This window comes from Hemicordylus capensis, chromosome 3, assembly GCF_027244095.1.
Source record: "Hemicordylus capensis ecotype Gifberg chromosome 3, rHemCap1.1.pri, whole genome shotgun sequence".
Taxonomy (NCBI): domain Eukaryota; kingdom Metazoa; phylum Chordata; class Lepidosauria; order Squamata; family Cordylidae; genus Hemicordylus; species Hemicordylus capensis.
In genome coordinates, this window is record NC_069659.1 from 328,562,949 (window position 1) to 328,589,546 (window position 26,598).

Sequence of the window (26,598 nt, forward strand, 5' to 3'; positions counted from 1 at the left end):
CTCTTGTAAACCTCCATAAATCTAGCCGGAAATTCCTGAGGAGACATGGTGGACGGGTCCTGGAATAGGATGTCCCATAACAAATGGTTGTAACGGGCCATGCAGGCCGCATAATTTGCAATCTGAATGGCCAAACTGGATATGGTGTAAATCTTACGTCTTAGTACATCAGTCTTCCTGCCCTCCTTGTCTTTAGACATGGTGCAATGGCGATCCCCCTTGCAGTGGTGGCGCAGTCCACCACCAACGAATTTGGCACAGGATGCTGCAGAAGGTATGTATTATCTGTTTCCTGCACTCTGTACAGATTCTCAAGTATCTTAGATGTTGGTGCAGACGAGGAGAAAACGTCCCAGGCAGCCTTGGCAGCCTTTGTGATTACAGGTATCGTAGGAAGTGCAGCAGGATGAGACGATTTTGCTGCTGACATCATGCTGGATCAGCTAGCTCTGTTTCCGGGATCTTTAAATCCATTCCAAGTGCTTCAGCCATTTCTTTAATGAGGTCATGATATGCTTTCAGTTCCTCTGTGGGCGAAGTAGAGAGCCTTAGCGGCACACCTGACGGTGGGTCTGAGTGATGGCTAGCCTCGTCCAAGTTCTCAGACTCTGTAGAGCATTCCCTGAGCTCTGTCAACGAAGGAGATTCTGGTGCCTGAGAAGGACTTACTGTTCCCTGAGGATTCGAAGACACTGAGGCTGCCACACATGGACGGTTTTGTGATGACCTAGATGCCACTAAGCCAGTTCGTCCGCTTTGCAATGGCAGTGTTAATTCAGAGGGGTGGGCAAACTCCCCCTGGACCCTCTCTGTTTGCATGTCTGTTAATTGCTGAACCTTCCATCGAAGGTATTCAGCATAGTCATCTGGCAGGGTGGGACAGAAGCCACAAGAATGTGTTGGCTGCGGCGATGGCAAGATGCGCCCTTATGTAGGTGTGTATTGTTTGGGTGCCTTCCAAATTGAGGTCAGAGTTTCCACAACCATGGTAGGCACACCCCTAGGACTTGCAGCTGCTATAGGCTGCAGGGTCGCCACTACAGGCTATAAGGTCGCTGCTATAGGCTGCAGGTTCGCAGCTGGGACCTGGGGCAGAGAGTGGCCCGACAACTGTGTGTTCTTCATGGGCAAAATAGATGGGGTCTTTGGCAGCGGCATCACCACATCATTGTCTTACTCCACATTGAAGCCAGTGTTGAGGAAGCCCTGGAACGTTGAGCCAGATGGGGCACTAGTTGTTGAGTTTAGCAGGTCAAATAGGGTCACTCCCTCAAGATCTAGGGCAACATTTTCTCCATTGTCCTTGTCCCCCTGATAGCTCTCCACATCTCTAATAGGTGGAGTAGAAGGTGACTGCGCCAGGGTGTGAGCCGGGGACAGAAGCAGGTGCCTCCGCACCATGGATGTTGCTGTCGGCTTGGGTATTGTGCTCTGCGATGCAGTAGACAGCCTTGGTACCAAGCCCGGTGCCGAGGACAATGATGAGCGCACCTTTCAGTCAAGCGGTTTTCCTAGCCATACTGACTCGGTATCCTTCCCTGCCTTTGGTCGTTCTACGGGGGTCGAAAACACTGGCGCAACCACTGGCGATGTTAGGGAGCGGCTCCACACCAACAAGGAGCCCTCAGACTTCCACTGGGAGAGGCGCCGATGTTGAGGATGGTGTTTTAAGCTTCTTTGATGTCGAAGCCTCACTCTCCTTGGGGGATTGTCCCTCCTGTTTATGTTTACTATCTCTATGCTTATGAGCCTTGGCAGACTCATTAGGTTTCTTAAACTGCACCTCAGGTGACCCGGTTTTAGACTGCCTTTTTTCAGCAGATCCGTGGTCGGTTTTTCCCGAGGTAGACATTGTAGCGTTTGTCGATGTCGACAGCAAATTCGGGCATGGGGTAGGAGGATGTAGAGTCTCATCATACAGTGCTGCCCTGATCTGCAGCGCCCCGTGTTAGATTCAAAGATAAAGCGTTGTCAGGGATTCAGAGTCAAAAACTGGTAATTCAGTCCAATTCCATGTAACAAAGCCAGTCCAATAATCAGAGTATCAGAGTCAAGTCCAGTAAGACAGTCCAAAGTCAAAAGCACATTTATGAAGCAAAGTCTCTAGCGAAAGCAACAAAGTATCTGTTGATCCGAGGAGCTCAGCCCGAGGTCTGAATGCTGTGGCGGTCAAACAGAAACTGACAAGAGAGTACCCTAACCGCCATATATAGGGGAAAGAACAGCACGAGCTGGCGGTTAGGGCGCCGCGAGGAGCTACTAAGTCGGTCCGTGAGGTTCCTGCGCAGGCGCAGAACCCAATACCTTATGAATTCAACAGATCACTATCCAGATAGCGAGGTTTGCCTGTATTTGTTTTATGTTTATACTATTTTATTTATGATACTGTTTTCAGTGGGTGACAATGGCTTTTTTGTAATACAATATATTAATATTTAATTCAGGGACAGATTAGAACATACAGTCTAAAAACAAACAAGAAGGAAAACAGTTATAGCAATGAGGGACTTGCCTTTCTGCATTCTTTACTTCTGCTGTGATATCCAATTACGGTTCATGGAAGCTCCACAAATTCTACCTTGGGCAAAAGTCTATCTCTTGCATTTCTGCTTTCCCTACTTGATATGCACATTTGATCCCAGTCACACAAGTGAGGATACTTTATTGGAAGAAGGAACAAAGGTATTTTAAATGCTTTAAAAGTATTGTTTTATTTAGTAACTTGGTTAAAAACTAGAAATACAGTGTTTGAAATATTTATTAACAAAGGCATAATATTTACATTATACCACTCACAAAATCATTTGATACAAAATAATAATTTATATTAAAATATACAGATTATAGATTTTTTTATTACTACTATTCTCCTACAGCATAAAACATTTATATTACTACTGAACAAACAGGATATTAATGCTGTATTCCTGATATCTTTTACAATGGAGGTAACTTTGGTCAAGTAATAATTTTCCCCATAGAAAGTGGCTTGAGGGTCATTCTAAAGCTATGGCACATTGGTGAAACAACACATGTTCAACGTAAATGGGACCACCTGCAATCACATAATTCTTTTGAGTAGCTGGAATACATAAATATTTTCAAGAAATCCAACTGTTATTTAAAACTACATACTACACAACAGATTCTGAGTGTTGGATGGATTTCACTGCTATGCTAAACTTGGAGAAAAGTAGGTTGAAAAAATCAGTATCTCTGATTCAATCAGCTTCTGTTAGTGTATGAGTATGTAAATGTATGAGGTACAGATTTTAAGCTTGCATACTTCTGTGTCAAGAGAAGTTAGTCTAATCTAGGATAATTAATTACCTCACCTATTTTGTATTTTTTGGTCTGTTTATACAACTTTTGTGTCATACCAGATGAAAAACAGGAAGAGTTCATTAGATTTCCTATGCTAAAACTGATGCTGTGATATGAAAATCACTTACACAAGAAATAATGTCCTATTGAATTCCCTAACAATATTCATGAGCTAGCAGTTCCAGGACTACAGTCTGTACTTATGGTATAATTCTTCCTCAGTTCTGAGCCTGTGATTACGCTTCAGGCCCATATAGTAAAAAAGTTTTCTTTATTTTGGTTATATGTGTTTTAAGGTAATTAGTTATTTGCGTGGAAAAGTAATGGCATTTTTTACTGTTGACAATCTGTACAGCTGATCATTTACTTATGTGACAGATTTCATGCACCTCATAGACAATTTTCCCTTGGGAAACCAAAAGTCAAAGTCCTAAGGTAACAGAGAAGTGGATTCTGTATTATCGGCTACACTCATGTTCCTCAAATGTCTTATATTAACACTGTGATAAGAACAGGTTTTCAGTTAATAATAACATTACATATTAATTCATTTCTGTCAACCACAAACAAGAACTATATTCAGCACCTGGAGGTTCTGCATTTGGAGTCAGACATTGCTCTTCTCCCTCACAATACACAGACACTCATACTAAAGCTTACCGATATGCTGAAGGAAGAAAGAGTGATAAAACCACTACCTAATATAATCAGCGCTGTATGGTTACACTTGCCCTGACTGCTGGAGTAGCTGCAGCTCGTTCTTTCTCTTTCGCGATTTCTAATTCTATTTTGGCTTTGATTTTATCCCAGTTAACTTCAAGCTGCAGAACCAAAAAAGAAGAAGAAAGTAAGTAGCCATTAATCATAATTGTAGCTGATGCATATAAATAACCTGGCAAGTACATTTGCAGTTACATCTGCTACAAATTTCTGCACAATGTTCTAGTTTTTGGTCTTTCATGGCTGAGAAAGCTTTCTGTGATGTGCCAGTGAGGTTAAAAAACTAAATCTTGGTGCTTCGGCAGGAAGCCAGAGAAGTCCATGCATGTGTGCAAAATGCCTCTGCATGCATGTAAGAGATTGCTGATTTTTCCTTCAGTATCACCACTTTGTACCTCATGGGGTGCCACTGGATCAACCCTGGATATTGGGGGCACTTTTTAGGGAGATGCTGCCAGAAGGGATATATGTTGAAAAGCCCCATATGTGTGCAGAATGCTGTGTCTGGCATTATGGATCCCAGCCCAAAAGATATAAAATTCTGAAACTGAATAATGTATCAGTCAAACATACATGGGTCTTGAATTACATAATGCATTGTAACTATGACTGTTTAACCTTTGGATGTTTTTGAGGTCTTCAAGAGGCTATGATTTTAAAGGTAGGGAATGATGAAATATCTAAAGCATATGGTCAGTAACATAAAATGGACTCAGCTTAGTTCACACATGCATATACATAACTTAATTTTTCTGCAGCTGATGATTGGCAACTTAACGTTTGAATGGATACCCTTGAAAAAGATAGTGTTTGAGGTGATGTGAGGAGATATGAACACTCTGTAGTGTTACATCTGTGATGGCCGATCCATGCATGGAAGACATCACTTAATGTTCCATCAAGTGAAGAACATGCATGGGTGAATTAGCAGAAAGTTATACAGAGCAGAAAATTGTGTGTATTTCAGAAGACATTTACTGCCAAATAATTTTCAAACATGGGAGCTATGAATTTGCACCTTAAAGCATTTTAATAACTCTAGCAGATACCATTGTAAAGCCAGATTTTATGCTACAACTGCAGTGCAGATTGTCCTAGGCCAAGTACATTACGTATGTGATATACTACCTCTAATGTTTATGAATGTTAAATAGATCTTTCAAGTAAAGGCTCCACTGAACGCTATTTATTACAAACTGGCTAAATTAAACCCACTGAAATTTTTAAAAAGTTAAGTACTACTAATCTTTCACTGATATGCATAATGTACAAGTGAGTGTCCCTCCTATATATTTTACTTTGCTGCACATTTTTCACTTGTTACATAGTTTCTGAAAGGCTTAAAGAAATCTGAGCTTCCAGCCACCTCTCTGGGCAATACTTAATTATCTGTAATCTAATTAACAGAGCCTGTTTCCACCCCCATTTTCTAAGAATCGTAGATTAGACCTGGCAGACATAATCTTAAAACACAAAACTAGATCTATTTTTCCTTAAGAAATATGTGCAAGCTCGGCAGTCTGCAATATTTTAAACAAGTTGGACCTATAAAAGATACAGTCATATCTGACTCAAGCATGCGTTGGAGATAAAATATTTGAAGAGGCATACAAACATAGATAAACCTCTGGCCTTCTTCCAGCAAGCATTTGAGTGAAATAAATTTGTCATATTAGCCAGAACACAGCTACTTATGAAGGATACTTTGAGCATCGTTTTTCTACTATTCAGTGGAACATTAGGCTTCTTGGAAACACCAACAGTAGTCATTTCAAATCAGTAAAATACAATTGCCATTTGAAATTTGTCTTATTTTACAATTAACATTTCTGTTTTGTCCTGGCTTTTGGCTGAAATCCTAACTAAGAGCTTTCAACATGCTGGTCTTGTGGTAGCAAGCATGAATTGTCCCCATTGCTAAGCAGGGTCTGCCCTGGTTTGTATTTGCATGGGACACTACATATGTAAGATATTCCCCTTAGGATGGGGCCACTCTGGGAAGAGTAGCTGCATGCTTGCATGCAGAAGGTTCCAAGTTCCCTCCCTGGCATCTCCAAGATAGGACTGAGAGAGACTCCTGCCTGCAACCTTGGAGAAGCCACTGCCAGTCTGTGTAGACAATACTAGCTAGATGGACCAATGGTCTGACTTGGTACAAAGCAGTTTCCTACCAGACTAAGGCAGCAGGGTTTTACAGGAGGGGAGCAATTTTCACCAATCTGCCATGCTCCTGGAAAGGGGGTCTCTGAGGGTCATGCACCTTCAGGTACCCACTAATGAGTCACAGGAAGTGCTTCTGGGAGCAGGGGAGATTGGTGAAAATCACCCTGTACCCACACCACCAGCAGAGCGCTGCTAGTCTGCAGTGCAAAAGTGCCAGCACTTCATAAAGTGTGCTGGTGCTTCATTAGTCAGAATGTCAGCTAGTGTCCTCTTTCAGGAATGCAAAAACACACACACACACACACACACACACACAAAACACACACACACAAACCCACCAAAAAACAAAACAAAACAAAAAGCCCAAGATAAAGTGAGTGCTGTCAAGAGCCTTCTCAAATTAATATGTCATTTCTCATCCCCAATTAAATGTGTCTTCAATACTGACTATAATGCTGCTCAACAAATTCTGACTGCCCTCATTTTTTAATGTTTGCATCAGTGGCTCACATAATGCACAAGAGTATGTCAGCTTAGTAATGTTGCATTTGTGCAAATGGAAAAGTGTACAAATTGTGTTACTCAAGAGTAAGCCCATTTAAGATAGTTGGCTGACTCTTGTGTAATGCAATTTGCACAGATTGCACAGATTTATTTGTTCATTTATTTATGCAATGTTACTAGGCTGACCTACTCCTGCGCAGGTCAATGTTACAGGGCTGACCTATTCCTGTGCAGTAGGTCAATCAGTTTTTGAAACCTTATGAGACAAAAGACTCACTAAGTGAAGGCAGTAAAATAGTAGCTCACATGGCATAAACTAACCTCCATATTCAGTTCCAGATTATCAAACATTACACATACATGTTATGAACAGCCCACCTCTTCCAGTCTCACTGCAACCTGTGGTGTAACTTCACTGACAAAATACAGGTTTCATTTGTTAAAATTAAGAAATGGCCAGGATGCAAACAACCATGAAACTTGTTCTGTGAACCCAAGGGGTGTTTATGCTTGTTCTTCTCTGACAGCAGCCCCCTGTGCCACCACAGGAAACTGCTTTTGAAATGAAAAATGATTTTAAAAACAACTGATGATATGTTATGAGGATCAGGTATTAAAACGGGGAGGAGGAGTAAACAATGTAAGTGGCCCCTCATATGAGTAGCTTTTTGGACCTTGGCCTATATTTTCTCTGCATATTATGTCTCCACTTCCACCAAAGATGGCACAAATAACAGCTGTGACATTAGAGCCAATTGAGGCCTCCCTCTACCTCAACTATTTTATGCTGTTTTAGAGAGCTGCTACTGAGATCTGTTATAGTATGATCAAAACTTGCCAGATATTGCTGGCCAAGTTAAGTCCCACATGCTGCTTTTCTAAGTCTCCATCTCTCCTTTATTCAGGGGGAGTTTGAAGGTTATAATGCAGATTGCCAAAAGCTGCATATGATTTTCAGATAATATTCAGTATACCTTACCAAAGTCTGTGCTTAGCTAAACAGCATTGATACTGTGGATGAATTAGTCCCACAGAATGCCAGCACTAGGACAGGTTTGACAGCATCTTTTACTGGACCATTTTGCACTGGTGAGACTGCAAACCTGAATGCTTCAGCAAGAACAGAACATCACTTTAGCTTGACTGTCTTCCCACTTGATAACAATTCTACTTTGGCCTTACTCAGCTGTATAATGTTTATACAGTATGGTTGTCAGAGCTGTCAGGGGACATACACTGACACACTTGGGCCCAGCTCTCTATACATTAACACTTCTGCCTCCAGATGATAGCTCTGAAAAATAAAGTTAATAAATTGTGAAAGTATTTCATAGCCTGAAATAAAGTTCATATGAACAAAGTGCTACTAATCACACGCAGGCTGTAGGCTCAAATTGTTTCACAACAATAAAGCTGAATTTCTGAAAATGTGCAACTTGGCGTCCACAGAATACTTGCCCCTTCTGCATACTGCAAAAATCGCTGATTCGTTTCTTTTTTACCGAAGTCATCCAAGAACTTTTGTCGGTAAGCCAGAACCGTGTCAACGTGTGTCTTGTGTTTCACAGCAAGTTCTAGTGCCCTAGAAGAAAACAATAATGAGCTCATCAGGCTGAACTCAGAAACTGGCCTAATTACAAATGCTTTGGTTTTATAAAAATACATGCTGTACAGTGACTGCACTGGTGGAAAGTTTTCCTGACATAAAGCAACAAGAAACCTAGCATTAGTGCTGGCAAAGCTGATGGCCAAACACATTTTATGAAGTATGTTATGAGAAGCAGTTATATTTCTATTGTTCTTACAGTGCTATGAAAAATATGGAGATGTATTTTCCCATAGATTCTAATATACTCAGAAAGATAAGATTTTTAAGCAACATTATTAATCGCCAACATAGAGTGCTTCTTATATCTATTTGAGGGAGTCTAAGCACATGTTATATATTACTATGATCCCAGGGAGAGACTGGCCTGGTTAAGATGTAACACTAAACCTTGATTTAGTGCTACACACACGAGCCTCAGGGAGCCTTGGGTTTGCACACTCCACCCTCCCTTCTCCTTGGTGGCATGTGAGGAGGAGGAGAGTGAAAGGTTTTGCTTTCACTTTAGAACAGATTTGTATTGCACATGGATGCATCTGCACAGCAAACCATTATTTGATGTCCTGGTTTGTTTTAATTAATTAGAGTTAGAAAGAAACAGTTCTTCAAGTGTTTATGTAATATGGAATTACAGTTTGTTTATTCTCCACTTCTTACATGCGAGAGGGGAGGGCATGTTAAAGGCTCTCTAAAGTTCAACCATGCAGCACTAAGTCACACCGCAGTGTTAGTTTTGAGCTGTGCCAGTATCCCTGGATTTAAATTTGTGACACTTAGAATTAAATCTAATCTCAATAATGGACATCAATTCAATGGCTCCACTGTGTGTAAGGAACTTGCTATGAAGACAGGAATCTGCCTTATTGGAGACAGACAATTGCTCCATCTGGTTCAGTATTGTCTACACTGACTGGTAGCGGTTCTCCAAGGCTCCAGGTTAGAGTCCTTCCCAGCCCTGCCTGGAGATGCAAGAGATTGAACCTGCTGGGACCCTTCTGCATGCAAAGCAGATGCTCTACCACTGAGCGAACATCACCATCCTCCTTTCATAGGCCCAGCTTTCACTTCAGTGTCCAGGAAGACTCTGTATGTGCAACAGGTCTCTTTCAACCCTTTCTTCCTGCAACTCTCTCACCACCAGCTGTTTCTCCCCTAGCTGGGATTATAGAAAAATATTTGCATCTGGACAACTGAAATTCTATTATAGCACAGTAGGGGACTAATGGGTCTTTAGAAATATATATCATTAAATACACTCCTTCTGAGAATATGAGAACTGGGACAGAAATGTACACTGATCTAAAGAGGTGCTGATAGTCCTTATTTCCACATATAAATATAATGGCCAAGATCCAAAGAAACCGTGCAATTTGTTCCATGTGCCCAAACAACAGTCTGTTTCTCAAACAACAGTCCCCCATGCCATGAGGCAACCATATTTTAAATTGAAGAGAGCTGCAAGAGCAGTTTTTCACATGACATAAGGATGTGTTGATCAAAGGGCAGGATCAACAATCCCAATGACAAGAAACCCCTGGGCTCACCTAAAGTAGCTTTTTGGGATCTCGGCTATTATACATAAGACCAGGAGAGCTGGTCTTGTGGTAGCAAGCATGAATTGTCCCCTTTGCTAAGCAGGGTCCACCCTGGTTGCATTTGAATGGGAGACTACATGTAAACTCTGGAAGATATTCCCCTTAAGGGATGGGGCTGCTCTGGGAAGAGCACGTCCTAAGTCCCCTTCCTGGCATCGCCAAGATAGGGCTGAGAGAGACTCCTGCCTGCAATCTTGGAGAAGCTGCTGCCAGTCTGGGTAGACAATACTGAGTGAGATGGACCAATGGTCTGATTCGGTATATGGCAGCTGCCTATGCTCCTATGTTCTAAATAACACTCGCATTAAAGAAACCCACTTTGACCCTTTAAAAAAAGTGGGATGAGTGTAACTGGAGCAAGTTTCATACTGATGACTCAATTCTTGACTTGAAAATAATGGAAAACAGTTATTATTATAAACTTCTCACATCTATAAGAAACATATTACCTTTCCCAATTGTAAAGGTTAATATTGACTTGAATAGCTTGGTAAATAAGACCAGCTTGAAGAAGCAGTGTTTCAGCATCCTGTACATTTCCACTGAAAAGCAGGATATGAGCCAGTCTTGACTCTTTTGATGGAAGATCTTTGATGGAGCTGATATACTGAACTTTGTCGATCTGTTTTGTCCAAAAAACAACAAAAAAACCCCAAACAATAGTTGTAATAGTATTAGCATGTTTAAAGTTTTAAATCTACTTTGTAAGAAGCTTTAAAAAAATTAAGACCAATCTACTTACTTCACCAATTGATGCATAGGCTATTTCTGCTGTGTTCATATCCTTACTGGCAACTGCCATAACCGCTAAACATGCCCACAGTGTTTCGTCCTTAAAATATAATAGAAATATTAAACGTAAGACAGCTTTGCTTCTTACATATATAAAAATTTGTTTTCAGCCAAATTAAGAGTAGAGCTCCACTGCTATTAAAGAAGTCAAAACCCATCTCAAGCTGCTGAAGTGCTACTGTCCCTTCATCCCTAAAATTATTAATTCTACTCTGATGCATGAGCTGGGATACCAAGAACTTGCTCTACTTATGTCCAAGGTCTAAATTGTGGCCAGTGGTCTTTTCTTTCCTCTTCCTTCTTTTGTCTGAGCAGCAGACATTCACCTCAGCTCCAAGTCATATCAAAATCTGTTCTGAAAGTTCATTTCAAAAGATTTATGCCAAGTGACAATTTGCTCCCATGTTACAGGTATGAGACAATCCAGCCCAAACAGCTCAGCAGTGGAATGGTTAAGGATAAGTAAAAGCGTGAGACCAGTGCTGAAGATCTAAACTGAAGAGTTTGCGAGTCAGGAAAGCGAGGTTTGTGGGCTCAGAAGAGAACATCATTTACATCATATTATATAATGTTAAATACTCAGTGATGCAACTCATTACTGACATCTTGCACAAGCTTTTGCTTCAACAATCCCTTTGTAATGATCAGGACAAAAGGGCTTAAGTTTGAGATTTTTAGATTTTAACTATAATGGATAAGAAAATATTTTGCTCTAGACATGGGTGATTAAGCAAAAGCAAACATATATTGGTCAAAAACACTCTAAACAACTGTGCAAAGGCCTATATAGGTATCCAACTCAGGGTGAGTTCAGATGTTGTACAGAACCTCTGATAATGCCAGGCTCTGCACAATGTCCCTCAGCCCCAGTTTCCCATACTCTCCGCTCCCTTCCCCATGTGAACATCTACTTCCTTTCTAGGTTAGGAAAACCCAAGACTGGTTGCAATATCCGAACCCACTGATCTTGGCTTCTTCTAACCTATGGGCTTCAGAAAACTCAAGATCTGGAGTTCACTTCAACCACTGGGTTTAGATCTCAGGTTTTCCGAAGCTAGTAGGTTAGAAGAAACCATGATTAGTGGTGGTGACTTGGGACTGAGCTTTCTCTGCAGCTGCCCCAGGGCTTTGGAATATGCTCCTTGCTGAAATAAGAGCATCTCCTTCTCTGTTTGTTTTCAGGAAGACACTCAAGACTTTCCTGTTCTTGCAAGCTTTTAGTTAGAATTTTAATAATTTGCTTTATATTGTTTTTATCGTGTTTTATGTATTTTAACCTGTGATTTTAATGTTGGGATTTGTGCATCGCCTAGAGATTTACATATCAGGCGGTATAAAAATATGATAGATGGATAGATAGACAGACGTAGTACTAGTACTACTACTACTACTACTACTAGTAGTAGTAGCAGTAGTATTGGATTTGGACATCATGACCAATCTTGGCTTTCCTAATCTAGAAAGGAAGTAGAGGCTCACATAGGGATGGGAGGGGAAGCGTGCATGCGTTACCAAGGCTGAGGGAGATTGGGTGGAGCCCAGAGTTAACAAAAGGTTTACACAAGAACTGAAGCTGCCCACAGTAACCAAAACTAGCTGACTAAAATGCACCACCTTTCCCTCCGCTTTCCTCCAGTTTGTTTTAAAGGGGCTATCCTAAAGACAAAACTTTAAACACGTGTCACAATAGCACAAACGGTCACTATTTAGTCTTAAGCATGCATTTGTGTACTGTGCCAGGTCAGAGCTACAGTTCCGAGTACAAAGCAGAATTAAAAATTTAGTAAATGTTTGCCAAATTGGGTTTTATGCTTTACAGTACATTTTAAAAATACAATAAATAAAATCACAAGATAAAGTCAACACTGCCTGAGCTTCGTTCTTGTAGCATGATTGTTTCCAACAGGGCTTCTTTGTAACCTTATTCAGATGAGGTGGAGGGCACATGGTTCCCTTAGGCTTGCTCGTGTAGCATTAAACCATGGTTCAGCAGTGCAGCTGAACCAGGCCTGTATCTACCTTCATTTCCTTTTGTCTTAACATGAAATGGAATTTTAAATAATGCTTGGAAATTGATGTGATTTTCAAAGAATTACCCTGCCTTTCCTCTCCATCTGGTTTCTCGTGACCTCTCTACCGCACTCTGCAGTCACAAGATACCTCTATATCAGGGATGCACTACTCAAATGCCCTGGTGGGCCAGAATCAACCATGACTTGGTGTGCAGAGGCCAAGGTCAATTTTCAGTGCATTGTTACATTAAAATTAATTAACCATATTAATGTACGCAATTATTAGCTACTTGTGGATCTTCCCCCACCCACATCAAGGGACCCACAATTTTAACCATAGTGGCCAGAAAATAGGGCCTCTTCCTGTTCAATCAGTGAGGCACTGGGAATGCATGCCAGCCTCATTCCATCCACTTGCTTGTTGGTCCATCACTGCCAACATCTGGTTTCAAACATCCAACTGCATCGAGCCTTTGCTGCTCAAAAGTGGGACAAGACAAGAGTTCTTCATGGCTCCTACTGCAAGCCTTATGTTGCATAGACTTGCTCGACATCATAATTCAAGGCCAGTAATTCAACAAGCACTCAAAGAATCTTAACTACAAACAATTTCCCTCCCAAATCCTCATTTGCTTATTGCCTGAATTTGCAGCTCAGTTTTGCTGTGGTAAAGGCATGCTGCAATAATGGAATGTTGTATAATTAAGGGAAATTATGGAATCTTGTATAAAGATTATTATATATGAGCCACAATCCCCAAACTCTTAATCTGGAGTTGTGCTATTGAAGTTAATAGAACTACTCTATAGAATACCTTAGTTAACTTGATTGACATACTGGCTGATGCCCTAATTCTGCACTTGCACAATTAACAAAGTTGTACTAATACAAGAAGATTGTGAAGCTGTGCAAAATAATAAGGATTTTTGGAATTATGCTCTTGCGCAAAGGTTTCTTGCAAAATATAAGTTGTGCTATTGCACAGTGTTCTGTGATACTGGCCACTATTTTTTGTTGTTGTTCCTACACTACAAATATAAACATTGTTAATTTACTTTAAATCATTGTCTTATTAGGCAGTTGTAAATATATTGTTAAAAAATATTATATCAACTAATAGCACTATAATACCTTTTTTATAATTGGTCACTTTCTAATTTAACATTTTATTTACATTTATTTGAAACTTCAACACAAAAAATACTGCCGGAATATTTATATTATACTTTTTACAGAGTGCTATTATTATATATTTTTCCAGTATTTGCAGTTATTTTGGCTAACTTGGTAGTTGAGAATGAGTTGTGTGATCAATACTTTTCCAAACCATATTCTGCAAAATCTTCCCAAAATGAGTTTAGCAACTACTTGAAAAATAGTGACCTTGTAAAGTGCTTAAATATTTACAAGGACTATTTAGCTGTGAAGCCAGCACAAATGGGAAGAGAAAAAGTCGCAGGGGCATTTCTTTCTTTGTTTCTTTCTGTCTCTGGCCCACCATTTAAAATTTTTTTTTCTTTTAAAAGTCACTTAGACCAGAGGCTTGGAGAAGATGGGAAGAGGTACAGACACCAGTAATTTAACCATGGCTGCTTTGCTGAACTCTTACAGTGGCTTCCTAGGCATCCTTACGTAGAAGTTAGAGTCAATGTGTTCAATAAAGCTTATACCCTAGTGTGTTTAGGATTACAGTTTCTAAGAATAAGAACATAGGAACCTAAGAACAGCCCTGATGGATCAGGCCCAAGGCCCATCTAGTCCAGCATCCTGTTTCGCACAGTGGCCCCACCAGATGCCGCTGGAAGCCACAGGCAGGAGTTGAGGGCATGCCCTCTCTCCTGCTGTCACTCCCCTGCAACTGGTACTCAGAGGCATCCTGCCTTGGAAGCTGGAGGTGGCCTATAGCCCTCCGACTAGTAGCCATTGATAGACCTCTCCTCCATGAAGTTATACAAACCCCTCTTAAAGCCATCCAGGTTGTTGGCTGTCACAACATCTTGTGGCAGAGAATTCCACAAGTGGATTATGCGTTGTGTGAAAAAGTACTTCTGTTTGCTGGTCTTAGATTTCCTGGCAATCAATTTCATGGGATGACCCCTGGTTCTAGTGTTATGTGAGAGGGAAAAGAATTTATCTCTATCCACTTTATCCACACCATGCATGATTTTATAGAACTCTATCAGTCGTCTTTTTTTCTAAACTAAATAGCCCCAGATGTCGTAGCCTTGCCTAATAAGGAAGGTGCTCTAGGCCCCTGATCATCTTGGTCGCTCTCTTCTGCACCTTTTCCAGTTCTACAATGTCCCTTTTTAGATGTTGTGACCAGAATTGTACGCAGTTACAGAATGTAACTAAGAAACCATGTGCTTTATATGGAGCAAACATAAATAAAATGTATATTTGAAATGTGTTTGAAAAACTATGACTGGCTTATTCTGCACCCAAAATTGAAGGGTAAGTTATCTATTCAGCCACTTGGGGGGGGGGAGGAACAATATTAATTTATTATGTGCCTAAATACAGTACAACTAGCAATCCGCTTCAGGTTATTATGCTAAGCACCCTTATTTAGAAATAAGGTCCACTGAAATCGTGATAGGACTGAATCACAGCTGGCTACTAGAAAATAATTATTGGTTAGTAAAAAGCCATAAATCAGCCACAATTTGTGAACTATTATCTTTATATGTTTGCAGAAAATAGGGGAAACACTGAAATGATATAAGCTTTACTTATGAATCATGGTAATCATCTGAAAAGAATAATAATAATATAAGAATCCTTCAAAATATGTTAAGGAGAAGAATGTTTTTAAATAGATTACCAGACTCACCTCATCTGTTGTGGTTGCCTACATTATCAGAAAAAAAGTGAGGAAAAAGAAATGAAAGGGAAGATATTTAAACAACCGCTGGATAACTGCCTTGTAAATAAATTGTCAGAGGGCAGTCACCAGCTCACTGCTCTGACTGCTCTTTCCCCCTTTCCCACTTGCTGTAAGGCTACCTGTTGCTAAAGAATAGCCACCATGAGCACAGCAGTGTACTATGTCAGAAGACAGAAAGGAGTTGGGACAAGCAGCCAACATGGTGTTGTGTGTCCCTTCTTCTCTTCTATCCTTAGCCCTTAAGGGTTGAAAACTAAATGTAAACAATATGCACAGTGCTATGATGACTGCCAAACCTCCATTTAGGCCAGGATGGGCATCTAAGATATTGCTTTATTGGCAGGTGTAAGCAGGAGGGCAGACAGACAGTCAGATGGAAGGAGGGTCAGTTTGCTACTCAGCTCAGGTAAACAGCACCCTGCATTAATGGGATTAATATAATTGGTGGCAAAGTACATTTTAAGAAAGGATGTTTTCTGAGGAAATCCAGTCCTCTAAACATATGCATTCTTTGCCAATGGTGTGAAGATTGCCACTGTGCTGATTTGAAAAAAAAAATAATATATATATATATATATATATATATACACACACACACACACACACACACACACACACATTAGCTTAGTGGCAATTTTCTCACACATACACACACACACACGGGGGGGGCATGGCAAATTTGCAAAAATCAAATATATATATAGGAGTACTATCAATGGACCTGAAGCAGAGAAAACTGCAGAACTCTCATGTTGTTTTTCTAAACCATATCCCCCTTTTAGCACATCATGAGCCAGTTTTTCCATGCTAGGGAGAGTTTCAAAAGCATTTTGTAATGAAATATGGAGGGGGCTACTGTTACACAAGAGGGAGTGGAGGAGTTACACAAAAGCCAGGCAAAATGTGAACAAGTTCTTGCTTCAAAATTGAAGAAATTACTGGGTTGTAGCTACTGTGTATATAAAAATCACACACTTCCTATGTTGCAGAATTTGTACGTACCTTAACAAAGCGACACAGTCTGATGGCATCTTCCCACTTTGAACTGCTCACATATTCATGAAGTATGGCAGGATAAGGTGAAACACTGACATGAATAAGTGAGCCATCAGCTCTCCTGATAGTTACTTGACATCCAACAAAACTCAAAATTTGAGGGTTTTTACTGAATTCACTATTTAAAGGAAAAAACATAAATTAGAAAATTATTTTTAGAATTCATATAGCCTAAATAGAATTGTGCTGAAATAAAAATTAGATCAGATATCTTCATCTAAAAGGTCTGTTTTCCAAAGCATTAAGTGCATTCTTCATAACTGAGCCACATTCCTCTGTTATATTCATTACACTCCTCTGGACTTCTGTGACGTCATAGCAATTCAGCCAATTGCTATTGGGAAGTTTGCAGATTAATGGTTTTTTAAAAAATAAAATAATAGATTACAGCCATCCTATCAGGTAGCAGGGGCATGGCTGTAGCTCAGAGGAAAAGCATCCACTTTGTATGCAGAATTGAGCCGCTTGCCGCCATCCAGCAGCGTGGCTGGCTTGTCCCAGCCCCCTCTGCAAGGAGCACGCGGGGCTGGGAGCTGGCCCTGATTGGCCCCGTTCACCTCCGGGGGGCGGAGCCGGAAGGCAGGTGGCTGCCAGCGCGCCTGCGCCAGCTCAGTCCTCCTCGAGCAAGCAGACCCACTCTCCCATCCCTCACATATAGCCTGGGCTCTCGCTGGTCGCCATTTGGGGCCGGGCAGGAATTTTTTGGGCACGCACCTGATTGGCTATTGGTGCGTTCCTTTTTTCGCCTGCCTCAGGCTATATCAAGGGTTTTTAATTAGTAGCTAGTTAGCTGGTTGATGGGTCGTCTCCATGGGGCGGGCAGGTACAGTGCGGTAAAAATGCTAACTAAATGGGTGTGGCACCTGAGGTAACGTAAATCTATGAGGGCGGGCCAATCCCTTGAGGCTTGACAGATCAGGGATGTGGTCCATGCCTCGCTACAGGTGACATCCTCACCGTATGGCTGTGCAGCGTCGGGGGGATGACGTGCTGTTAGTTAAATGCCTCACTTTAGGTCGGCTAAGAAGGGAACCTCCGCTATTGGCGGAGGACTCGCCTGGAGCCAGGGTGCTATCGCCACGGTTTTTAGGAGCTGGCGGCCACAGCGTGGCCGGACCGTTAGCCACCACACTGCATTGGGGGGGGGGGCCTAGCCAATCCCAGCCCGTATGGTTGTAATCAAATCAAAATAAATATTGACTGTTTCACCATCACATGTCTCCGCGTCTCCTTGGGGTCTTGGGACAAAGTCCCAGATTCAATCTCGGGCAACTCTATGTGGAACTAGAAAACACTCTGAAAGCCTATAGAGCTGCTCAGTGTAGACGATATTGAGCTAGATGACCCCTCCACTTGTATTACTGCCTTAAACAAATTAAATAACTAGAAAAACACAAAGGCAGATAGAAGTTCATCAGATCTGAAACTTCAGGTGGAGATGAGCTGGAGAGCGATAACTTGAGACTGCACATAGAATATCCCAAACTAAGCTCCTACTTCAAATAAAGGAAAGGCTATCCCCCATTATTATCTCCTTCAATTGTGTGATATTGTGGAATCTCTCTCTCAGTGCCTGGACTGGAAAATGCTTTGGTGGTATAAGGCAGCTTTTAACTGAACAACAGGTGAAAAAACATATCATACCTTGCATCTTTTTCATACAGGGTTTTTGGTAAGAGATCTTTGTCTACATATACTGCATTGGGGTAGTACCAAACTGTAAAACGAGTATCTTGAAGTCCACAAAGTATGTTGCATGTGTCATTCCATGCCAAAGTATGCACCATTGTTCCTTAACAGAAAGCAAACAGAATAAAATATCTGTTCAAGCACATTGTGCTACAATATAAACACCAGCATCAACTCTTTTCTGCCAGTAAATAGAATTCTAAGTAACACAGTTGTTTATCCTATGTAAATAATGCTTGTTTCACTTCCCATAAATTAATTTGTGTCCTAAAAGATTAAAATAGAACAAACAAGTACAAGCCTTTAAGAATTTGTGGAATTCACATTTTTAACGTAGTTTTAATAGTGTCCTTTGTGTTGCTCTGAAGTCTCCTCTTACTGAGAGTGCCATTCATAAGTGGCTCTCCAAGTGCTATGCCTTTGGGCTATCTAGAGCTATGGCTCAGTCTTTCTACTGGCATTTTATGTTAGTGTTTGTAGTATGCCTTGGCCAATATAAAACCACAGGGTCTCCTTGACCTGACTCTTCCAGCCACTAGATGATGAAAACACACTCCTCCTAGTGCTCCCTACATGAATTCAGAGCGGCTTCAATGCTGGAAAGACTAACTTTTTCCTTTGGTTATATATACAATTGCCTTGTCCTTTCACTAGTACCTTGACTGCAGTTCTGTTTACTTCTTTCCATTAGCTTTTTTTAGAGCTACTATACAAATTTTAGCAAAATACAATATTTAAACAAATCTGTATAAGTTGTACATTATAAAGAGACGAGAGAGAGAGAGAGTCCTACTAACACTGCATCTTCACAGCACGAAAATGTTCCTTATTACTTTACACATTAAATAACTGTAGTTTATTTTATCAACTGCCAACTTCTAATTATAAGAGATGTACACAGCTGTTAGAAATGTACTCTTTACATATGCTGTGTAAACTAGAAGATCAGGTTGCTTATCTGTAACTGGGGTTCTTCTGGTGGTCATCTGTCTATTTGCACAGAGGGGATTCGTATTTGATCAAAGATCGCAATAAACTGAACTGAACTGAATAGATGGGCTTCATGCTTGCGTGAAGTACTGTTGAGGAAACTTCCAAGCTTTTCTGTCCACATCGATGCAGTGGCTCCTCCCCTTATATCCCTAGGTCAAGTGCTCTGCACCCTCCTCCTCAGTTCTGGAGTCCACTGCTACATGGCTCTGCAGTGGGGAAGGATGGACGGGTGTGTGCATGGACAGGTGACCACCAGAAGAACCTGTTACAGGTAAGCAACCTGACGTTCTTAATGGTGTCTGTCCATCACACAGATGGGCATATCACAAGCTCTTGTCATCATTGGAGGAGGGAAGCAGAACCTGGAAACTCAGAGAGGTAGGTGAACAGTCACAGTCCATCAATGGAACAAAGACTGCAAGTCAGACCTTCCGAAGGCTGAGTCTTTCCATGCCCTGATATCTAGAGTGTAGTGTCTTATGAAAGACATCAGTGTAGCCCATATTACAGCTTGGCAGATTGACTCCAGCGGCAATCCCCGATCAAAAGCCACGGAGCATGACCCTGTTTTATCCTGCCAGTTCGCATAAGCCTCTGCCGTAGTGTTGTCTGTCATGATTTGCATGTGGCAGCCTACAAGGTCCAGGTAAAATCCCCCGACAGCTTTGAATATTGCTAACTGCTCCAAGTAGTTTATATGATGCCTCGCCTCTTCCCTGGACCAGTGTCCACTTAAACGAAGTTCTCAAAAATAGGAACCCCACCCTTCTTCCTACAAATCTGTGGTGATGTAAGCTTGTGGACCTGATCTGCTGAAAGGTGTGGACTGCTGGAGGTTTGACCTGATAGTCTACCAGGCAAGAGTGGTCTGAACAGAGTACGTAGCTCTAGAACCTTTGCTTGAGGATCCCTTATAGGTTTGGAAATGTTAAGGAACCACCTTTGAAGTGGTTGCATATGCAAGCGGGCTGTAAGGTAAGACTGCTGTTGTAGAAGCCATCAGACATAACATGTTGTATGCTTCTTGCAGTGTGGTACAATGACTCTCAAAGAGTGGAGGCAAGGTTCTTGATGTGGTCTGTACATTCATCTGGTAAGGTCACTGCCATCTCATCAGAATACTGTAGAACACAATGCCTAAAAACTTTATTTTGAGTGTAGGTGCTAGCTGAGATTTATTGTAATTTATGTTCAGGCCTAATTGGAGATTTCTTGAAGATCCCTTTGAAGAGTTGCTGGATATGAGGCTGGTAGGAGCCAGTCATCAAGTAAGGAAAGATTGGTACCCCTCTTTCCTTTAAGTGACCTACCAAAACTGCCATGCATTTTGTGTATACTCTCAGGGCAAAAGAGAGGCCAAAAGACATTGCCTTGAACTGGTTCGTGTGAGTCCTATCTGAAAACATAAAAATTTTCTGTGTTAGTGCTGAATTGTTACCATATTTTCTGGTAGAAAGGAAGGATTGGCGTAAAAGCTGCACCACTGAAAAATGGCTGAAAAATTTAAAAATCAAATCAGAAACGCTGCATCGGCATAAAGGCCGCAGCTAAAGCACCTTCAAGGGGGAGAGAGCAAGGAGCCAAAATGCCCCATGGAGAGCACAAACAGTGTTTCATGGGAAATGGAAAGCAGGGGAGCATGCAAACCCAGGGCCAGGAAGGCCCAACTGTGCTGTCACCCGCTCCTCTTCTGCTGCCTCTGTTCCTTACAGGCCCTCTCGACCACGTGGAGCCTATTGTTGGTTGGAGGGTCCTGCTGAGCTTCCACTGCACCTCCTTCCCTCATAAAGGCCGCATCAGCGTAAAGGCTGCAGGCGCCTTAAAATAACTTTTAAAAATGTATGCGCTGCAGCATTTCTACCAGAAAACACGGTATATGTTAATAGGCATCTCCTAAATCTATGAAAGCGAACCACATCCCCTTCAAGGGTAGGGACAGAATTTCTGATACTGTTAGCATCTGGAAGCATTTGTAGATGATGAAAGGATTTAGGTTTCTGAGATCTAGGATTGGGTGCAGCCCCCCATCTCTCTTGGGGATCATAAAGTGTATGTGTGTGGGGGGGAGGCATCCATTCGATGGAGAGGAAAAGGTTCTATGGACCCCTTCTCAAGCATGGATTCTATTTCCCTTTGTAACATAGCATCTGGATGTGTGATTCTTCTTCCAGAGTTTGGAGGACGATCCCTGAACTCTATGGTACATCGTAAACGTATGATTGTGAGTACCCAGTTATTTGAGGTGATGTTCTTCCACACTTTCAGATAAGGTTTCAAATGCATTCCAATAAAAGGGCAGTCATGTCTGTTGTGGTGGAAGATTTAGAATTTGATTGGGGTGCCTTGATCACAGGGAAAGGCTTTCTCTTGTATTGAGAGTATCGATTTTGACAAAATGATTGGTCATAATTTGATGGGGCGGAGGATCTTGATAAAGAGATCCTTTGGGCTTGAAAGGGCCTGTTGAACTTCAAGCTAGTGGAAGAGGATGGGCTCATTGATTCTGCTGTGTTTCACAGTTTTTGGACTCATTCCATTGTTTTGTCTGTCTGAGTGCCAAAGAGGGCTAAGTCACCAAAGGGTAGGTCCTCTATTTGCATCTTGGCCTCTGGGGTTAGGTCAGAAAAGTGTAGCCACGCATGCCATCTTAAAGTTATGGAACTGGCCAGGGCTCCTGCCAAACAGTCTGTGGAATGTCTGGATGTGTGCAAGAGTTGCTTGCTCAACTTGAAGGCCTCTCATTGCAAGGACAACACAGCATCCTTGTCTTCTGGGGACAATGTTTTCAAATGTTGTGCTACTCTCTCCCACAGCAGGTGATTGTACCTGGACATGCACGCCTGGTAATTTGTGATCTTTATTTGAAGTGTTGATGTAGTGTACTGGCATCTGCCTACCGTATCTAGCTTGCAATCCTCTCTGTCAATTGGTGTAGATAACATTTTGTTTCTTGACTTCAGTTGGGTTGCCTCTACCATGTTGGAATTGGAAAACTGATGTTTTTGTAAGAATGGGCAATCTTCTGTTTGCACTCTGTAAAATTTTCCCACTTCTCTGGATGTAGGTGTAACATAGGAGGGCTTCTCTCAACAACTGCATGTGACATCCAGGAGTGCTTGGTTCATTGGTAAGGCCACCATTTGTTGTGAGTCTCCGATCAGGTTGAAGATAGGATCGGTAGTTGTCTCTGTTTCATTCAGCTGCAGGCCTAATGAAGATGCCATTTTGGCCACCTGAGCAGAGAACAACTGAAGGTCCTCCAAGGGTGATGGTGGTTTTGGATTTTCCACCCAACCGGGAGGTGTAGAGCCCGTGGCCTGATCAGATGAGGATGAGTTGTCAAAATCTTCCTCTGAGCTCCACTCTGAGGCAAAAGATTCCAGGATTTTATTGGGTGGTTGGAGTGCAATGTTCCCAAGAGTTCACCCGGACTGATAATTTTGTGGCACATCACATGCAGGCTGAGTAGATGCAACAATGATGGTTTGCTCTGGTTGTGTTGCGAGTGGCATCTGGTGGTTAGCTGATGAGGCTAAAGGAAGCAACACGCTTGTAGCAACATTTCCACAGCAAGGTTAACCCCTGCTAACTTGGCAAAGAGGCACTTTTTAATGTGGTGATTATCTTTATTTAGCAGGGGGAGAGTAGCTGGCCCTACCCACCCCCAGCACAGTACTTCCAGTGACTGTAGCTGGTGTCTATCTTATGTTTATTTTTAGATTGTGAGCCCTTTGGGGACAGGCATCCATCTTTCTTTCTTTCTTTCTTTCTTATTTATTTATTTTTTCTCTGTGTAAACCGCCCCGAGCCATTTTTGGAAGGGCGGTACAGAAATCAAATCAAATCAAATCAAAAATCAATCACCAAGAAAACAAGAGGGGAAGGAGAAACTAGGTCTGCTAGTGCTGGAAATCTCCTAGGGTTAGATTTCTGGCTGGCTGTCAGTGTTTGTGTCTCTGCCAGAGGAGAAGCCTGAGTAGGGGTTTCACTCATTCCAGGTGAGGGCCCCAGCTTGTGAGAGGCCCCACATTTCTGAGCTGAGTCAGTTGGACTGCTGGTGTTGAATACAAGGCTCGGACCAGAGGAGCTTTCCTAACAGGAGTATGCAAATAGATAACAAAGGAGTTTAGCAGGAGTTTAGGGGGAGATTGTCAGGATAAGCTGTGGGGAGGCACACAATGCAAGAATAAGGTGCGTACTACCCAACCTTTGTAATTTTCTTGGGAGGACAAAACTAAAAACCATTAATTAGCTGACAGCTGTACCCAGTACCTAGCTTCAAACCCCATATACTCTAAATAGCCAATAAAACTAGTTATGAAGATAGAATGCCAGCAGGGGAGGGGCTGCTTCCCAGTGTATATGCACAGAATGTTGCATGTATGACTATCTGCCTGAGGGGCAGAAGCTGTGTGTGTGCGCACAGTGCAAAGAGCTCTTGGCTCTCAGGGAATGGGTTCGTTCCCTTGAAGCCAAGGTGGCTGACCTGGAGAAGCTCAGGGAGGCAGAGGGGTGTGTAGATGAGACCCTCAGGCATCCCACTCCCATGCTGATGGCGCTTCTGCTGTCATGGAGAATGAGGGTCTCAGGGAAGGAGGACATCAGTCTGAGGAATACGGAAACACTCACTTAGCAGGGACCCCTTCCTTGGGTGATGTGCCTATATCCTCTCACACACAGGATACTCCTCCAGGGGGTGGGGACCACTTAGCAGTGGGTGATTCGATCATTAGGGGCATAAAGAGATGGGTCTGTGACCCACGTGTAGACTGCACAGTTACTTGCCTGCCTGGTGTGAATGTTGCGGACATCATGTTGCGTCTAGGTAGGCCATTGGGCATTGGCAGTGCTGGGGAGGAGTCAGCTGTCATGGTGCACGTTGTTACCAACGATGTTGGGAAATGCAGTCAGGAGATCCTGGAAGCCAAATTTAGGCTGCTAGGTAGCATACTGGACCCCCAGGGTAGCGTTTTCTGAAGTGCTACCTGTTCCACGTGCAGGGACAGCAAGATAGACAGAGCTGAGGGGTTTCAATGCGTGGATGAGACGGTGGTGCCGGGAGGAAGGGTTTAGATTCGTTAGGCACTGGGATACATTTTGGGGAAAGCGAAGCCTATACAAAAGCACAAAGCCCATATGTATGATGGACAGAGACCACTCAGAAGAAAAACAAGTTGCTTACCTGTAATAGGGAAAGAGAACGCCTAATCGGAGCTATAGATTCCTCCAGTGGGACTCCTGCGCAAGCACAGAAGGCCCAGTTGTGAATGACCATGGATCCCCACAGAGATAATCAAGTTACACATTTGTGAACTGTAATCTTAACAAGTTGTTCTACTAAGAACTAATCAGCCTACTTTTCTTTCACTGTCTCCACAACTGGACTAAATTTGGTACAAACCAAGGTCCACAAATTAGATCTCCTGCACTTCAAATGTCCATGCATCCGCCATCGTGGATCAGAGTGGATGACATCATTACAAACTACACCACTGAGGTGTCCCTGTGGTGGACACTCACTACAACTGTACCAAATTTGGTTCAAATCGGTTGGGCAGTCCTCAAGTTAGTGCATTTGCACCTCAAAAGTTCACACATCCTCCATCTTGGATCAGGGTGGATGACATCATCACAAACTACACTATTGGGGCATCCCTATGTGTCGATACAACTGTAGAAAATTTGGTTCAAATTGGTTAGATTGTCCACAAGTTAGTGCACTTGCACCTCAAAAGTGTACTTGCCTGCCATCCTGAATTACATTGAATGACATCATCACAATCTATGCCATTGAGGTGTCCCTATGTGCTACAGCAAATTTGGTTCAAAATTTTGGTTAAGCAGTTCACAAGTGAGCCCACTTGCACCTCAGATGTTCACACGGCCACCATTTTGAATTGAAGTGGATGACATCATCACATACCACGCCATTTGGGCATTCCTATGTGTCCCTACAGCTGTAGCAAATTTGGTTGAAATCGGCTAAGCGCTTCACAAGTTAGCCCAGTTGTGCCTCAACATGGTGTGGATGACATCATTAGAAACTATGCCGTTGCGGTGTCCCTGTGTGTCACTCACTGCAACTGTACCTAATTTGGTTTAAAATTGGTTAGACAGTCCACAAATTAGCCCACTTGCACCTCAGATGCCATCTGAGGTGCACACACCAGCCATCCTGAACTGGATTAGATGATATCATCACACACTACACCATTAGGGTATCCCTATGTATCCGTACAGCTGTAGCAAATTTGGTTCAAATCGGTTAGGCGGTTCACAAGTTAGACCACTTGCTCCTCAAACGTTCACGCATCTGCCATCTTGGATTGGGGTCGATGACATAATCACAAACTACGCCATTGAGGTGTCCCTACAACTGTAGCCAATTTGGTTCATATTGGTCTAGGCATTGTGAAGGTGATGGGGGGGGGGAACACGCGGATGGACACACACACAGAATGCCGGGTGATCTCATAAGCCTACTGGAACGTAGGCTAAAAAACCCTCCATTTTGGCACTTTCACATGATATTGCTCTTGCTAAGGTCCTGAGGGAAATATTTTTTTTATAATAATTTATTAAAAAATTATAATAATTTTATAATAATAATTGCCTTTGTTAACTGCCCAGAGACAAAAGTTTGAGGCAGTGTACAAATTTGATAGATAAATAATAAATAAATATATAAATAAATAACATGCTCACAGAAACATTTGCCAAGTATTGGACTTTGGAATAACTAGTGGAATGTGGAATTTAAATATTGGAATGCAATCAATCAATCAATCAGGTCTCTGCACAGTGCCAGTCTGCCAGTTCCAGTCATGAAGGCCTGGTTCTATTGTAACTTTAGCATGCAAGAACTACTTCAGCATGTCTTTTCCTAACTTCCTTAATACAGGAATGAGATCATGTGGGAAGGGCTGCCAACATGACTTATTACTACAGAAAGGTTGCTTCTTGATGGCCACAAGATGTGGTGATGACTTTAGAAGAGAACCAACAAATTCATGGAGGATAGGTCTTGCAATGGCTATTATTCATGATGGCTAAATGGAACCTCCATTTTCAGAAGCAGTATGCCACTGAATTGCTGAAGGGCAAAGATGCCCTGCTTGTGGGTTTCCTAGAAGCACCTGGCTAGCCATGGCTAGATGCTGAATTTGGTATACATCTTATCTAAATAGAAATCTTTTTACATGACAGTTGGGTAACAATTAAATGGCAAGCAGCCACTTTGTCATATCCTGTCACCAT

At 42.1% G+C, this 26,598-nt stretch overlaps 1 protein-coding gene across 2 annotated transcripts in view; it reads right to left on the minus strand.

The window, feature by feature from the left end:
• Nucleotides 1-2,740: 2,740 nt before the first annotated feature.
• IFT80 (intraflagellar transport 80) overlaps nt 2,741-26,598 on the minus strand; it is a 143,255-nt gene continuing 119,397 nt past the window's right edge. Inside the window, exons 15-21 of one of the 2 annotated variants that reach the window (XM_053313031.1) lie at nt 18,304-18,451; nt 16,606-16,777; nt 15,550-15,567; nt 10,655-10,744; nt 10,362-10,534; nt 8,170-8,293; nt 2,741-4,145 (exon numbers count right to left, since the gene is read on the minus strand). In XM_053313031.1, the coding sequence (XP_053169006.1) occupies nt 4,032-4,145; nt 8,170-8,293; nt 10,362-10,534; nt 10,655-10,744; nt 15,550-15,567; nt 16,606-16,777; nt 18,304-18,451 (839 nt within the window). In that variant the 3' untranslated portion in view covers nt 2,741-4,031. The remainder of the gene's footprint in view (nt 4,146-8,169; nt 8,294-10,361; nt 10,535-10,654; nt 10,745-15,549; nt 15,568-16,605; nt 16,778-18,303; nt 18,452-26,598) is intronic. The other variant, XM_053313030.1, reaches the window with a different exon arrangement.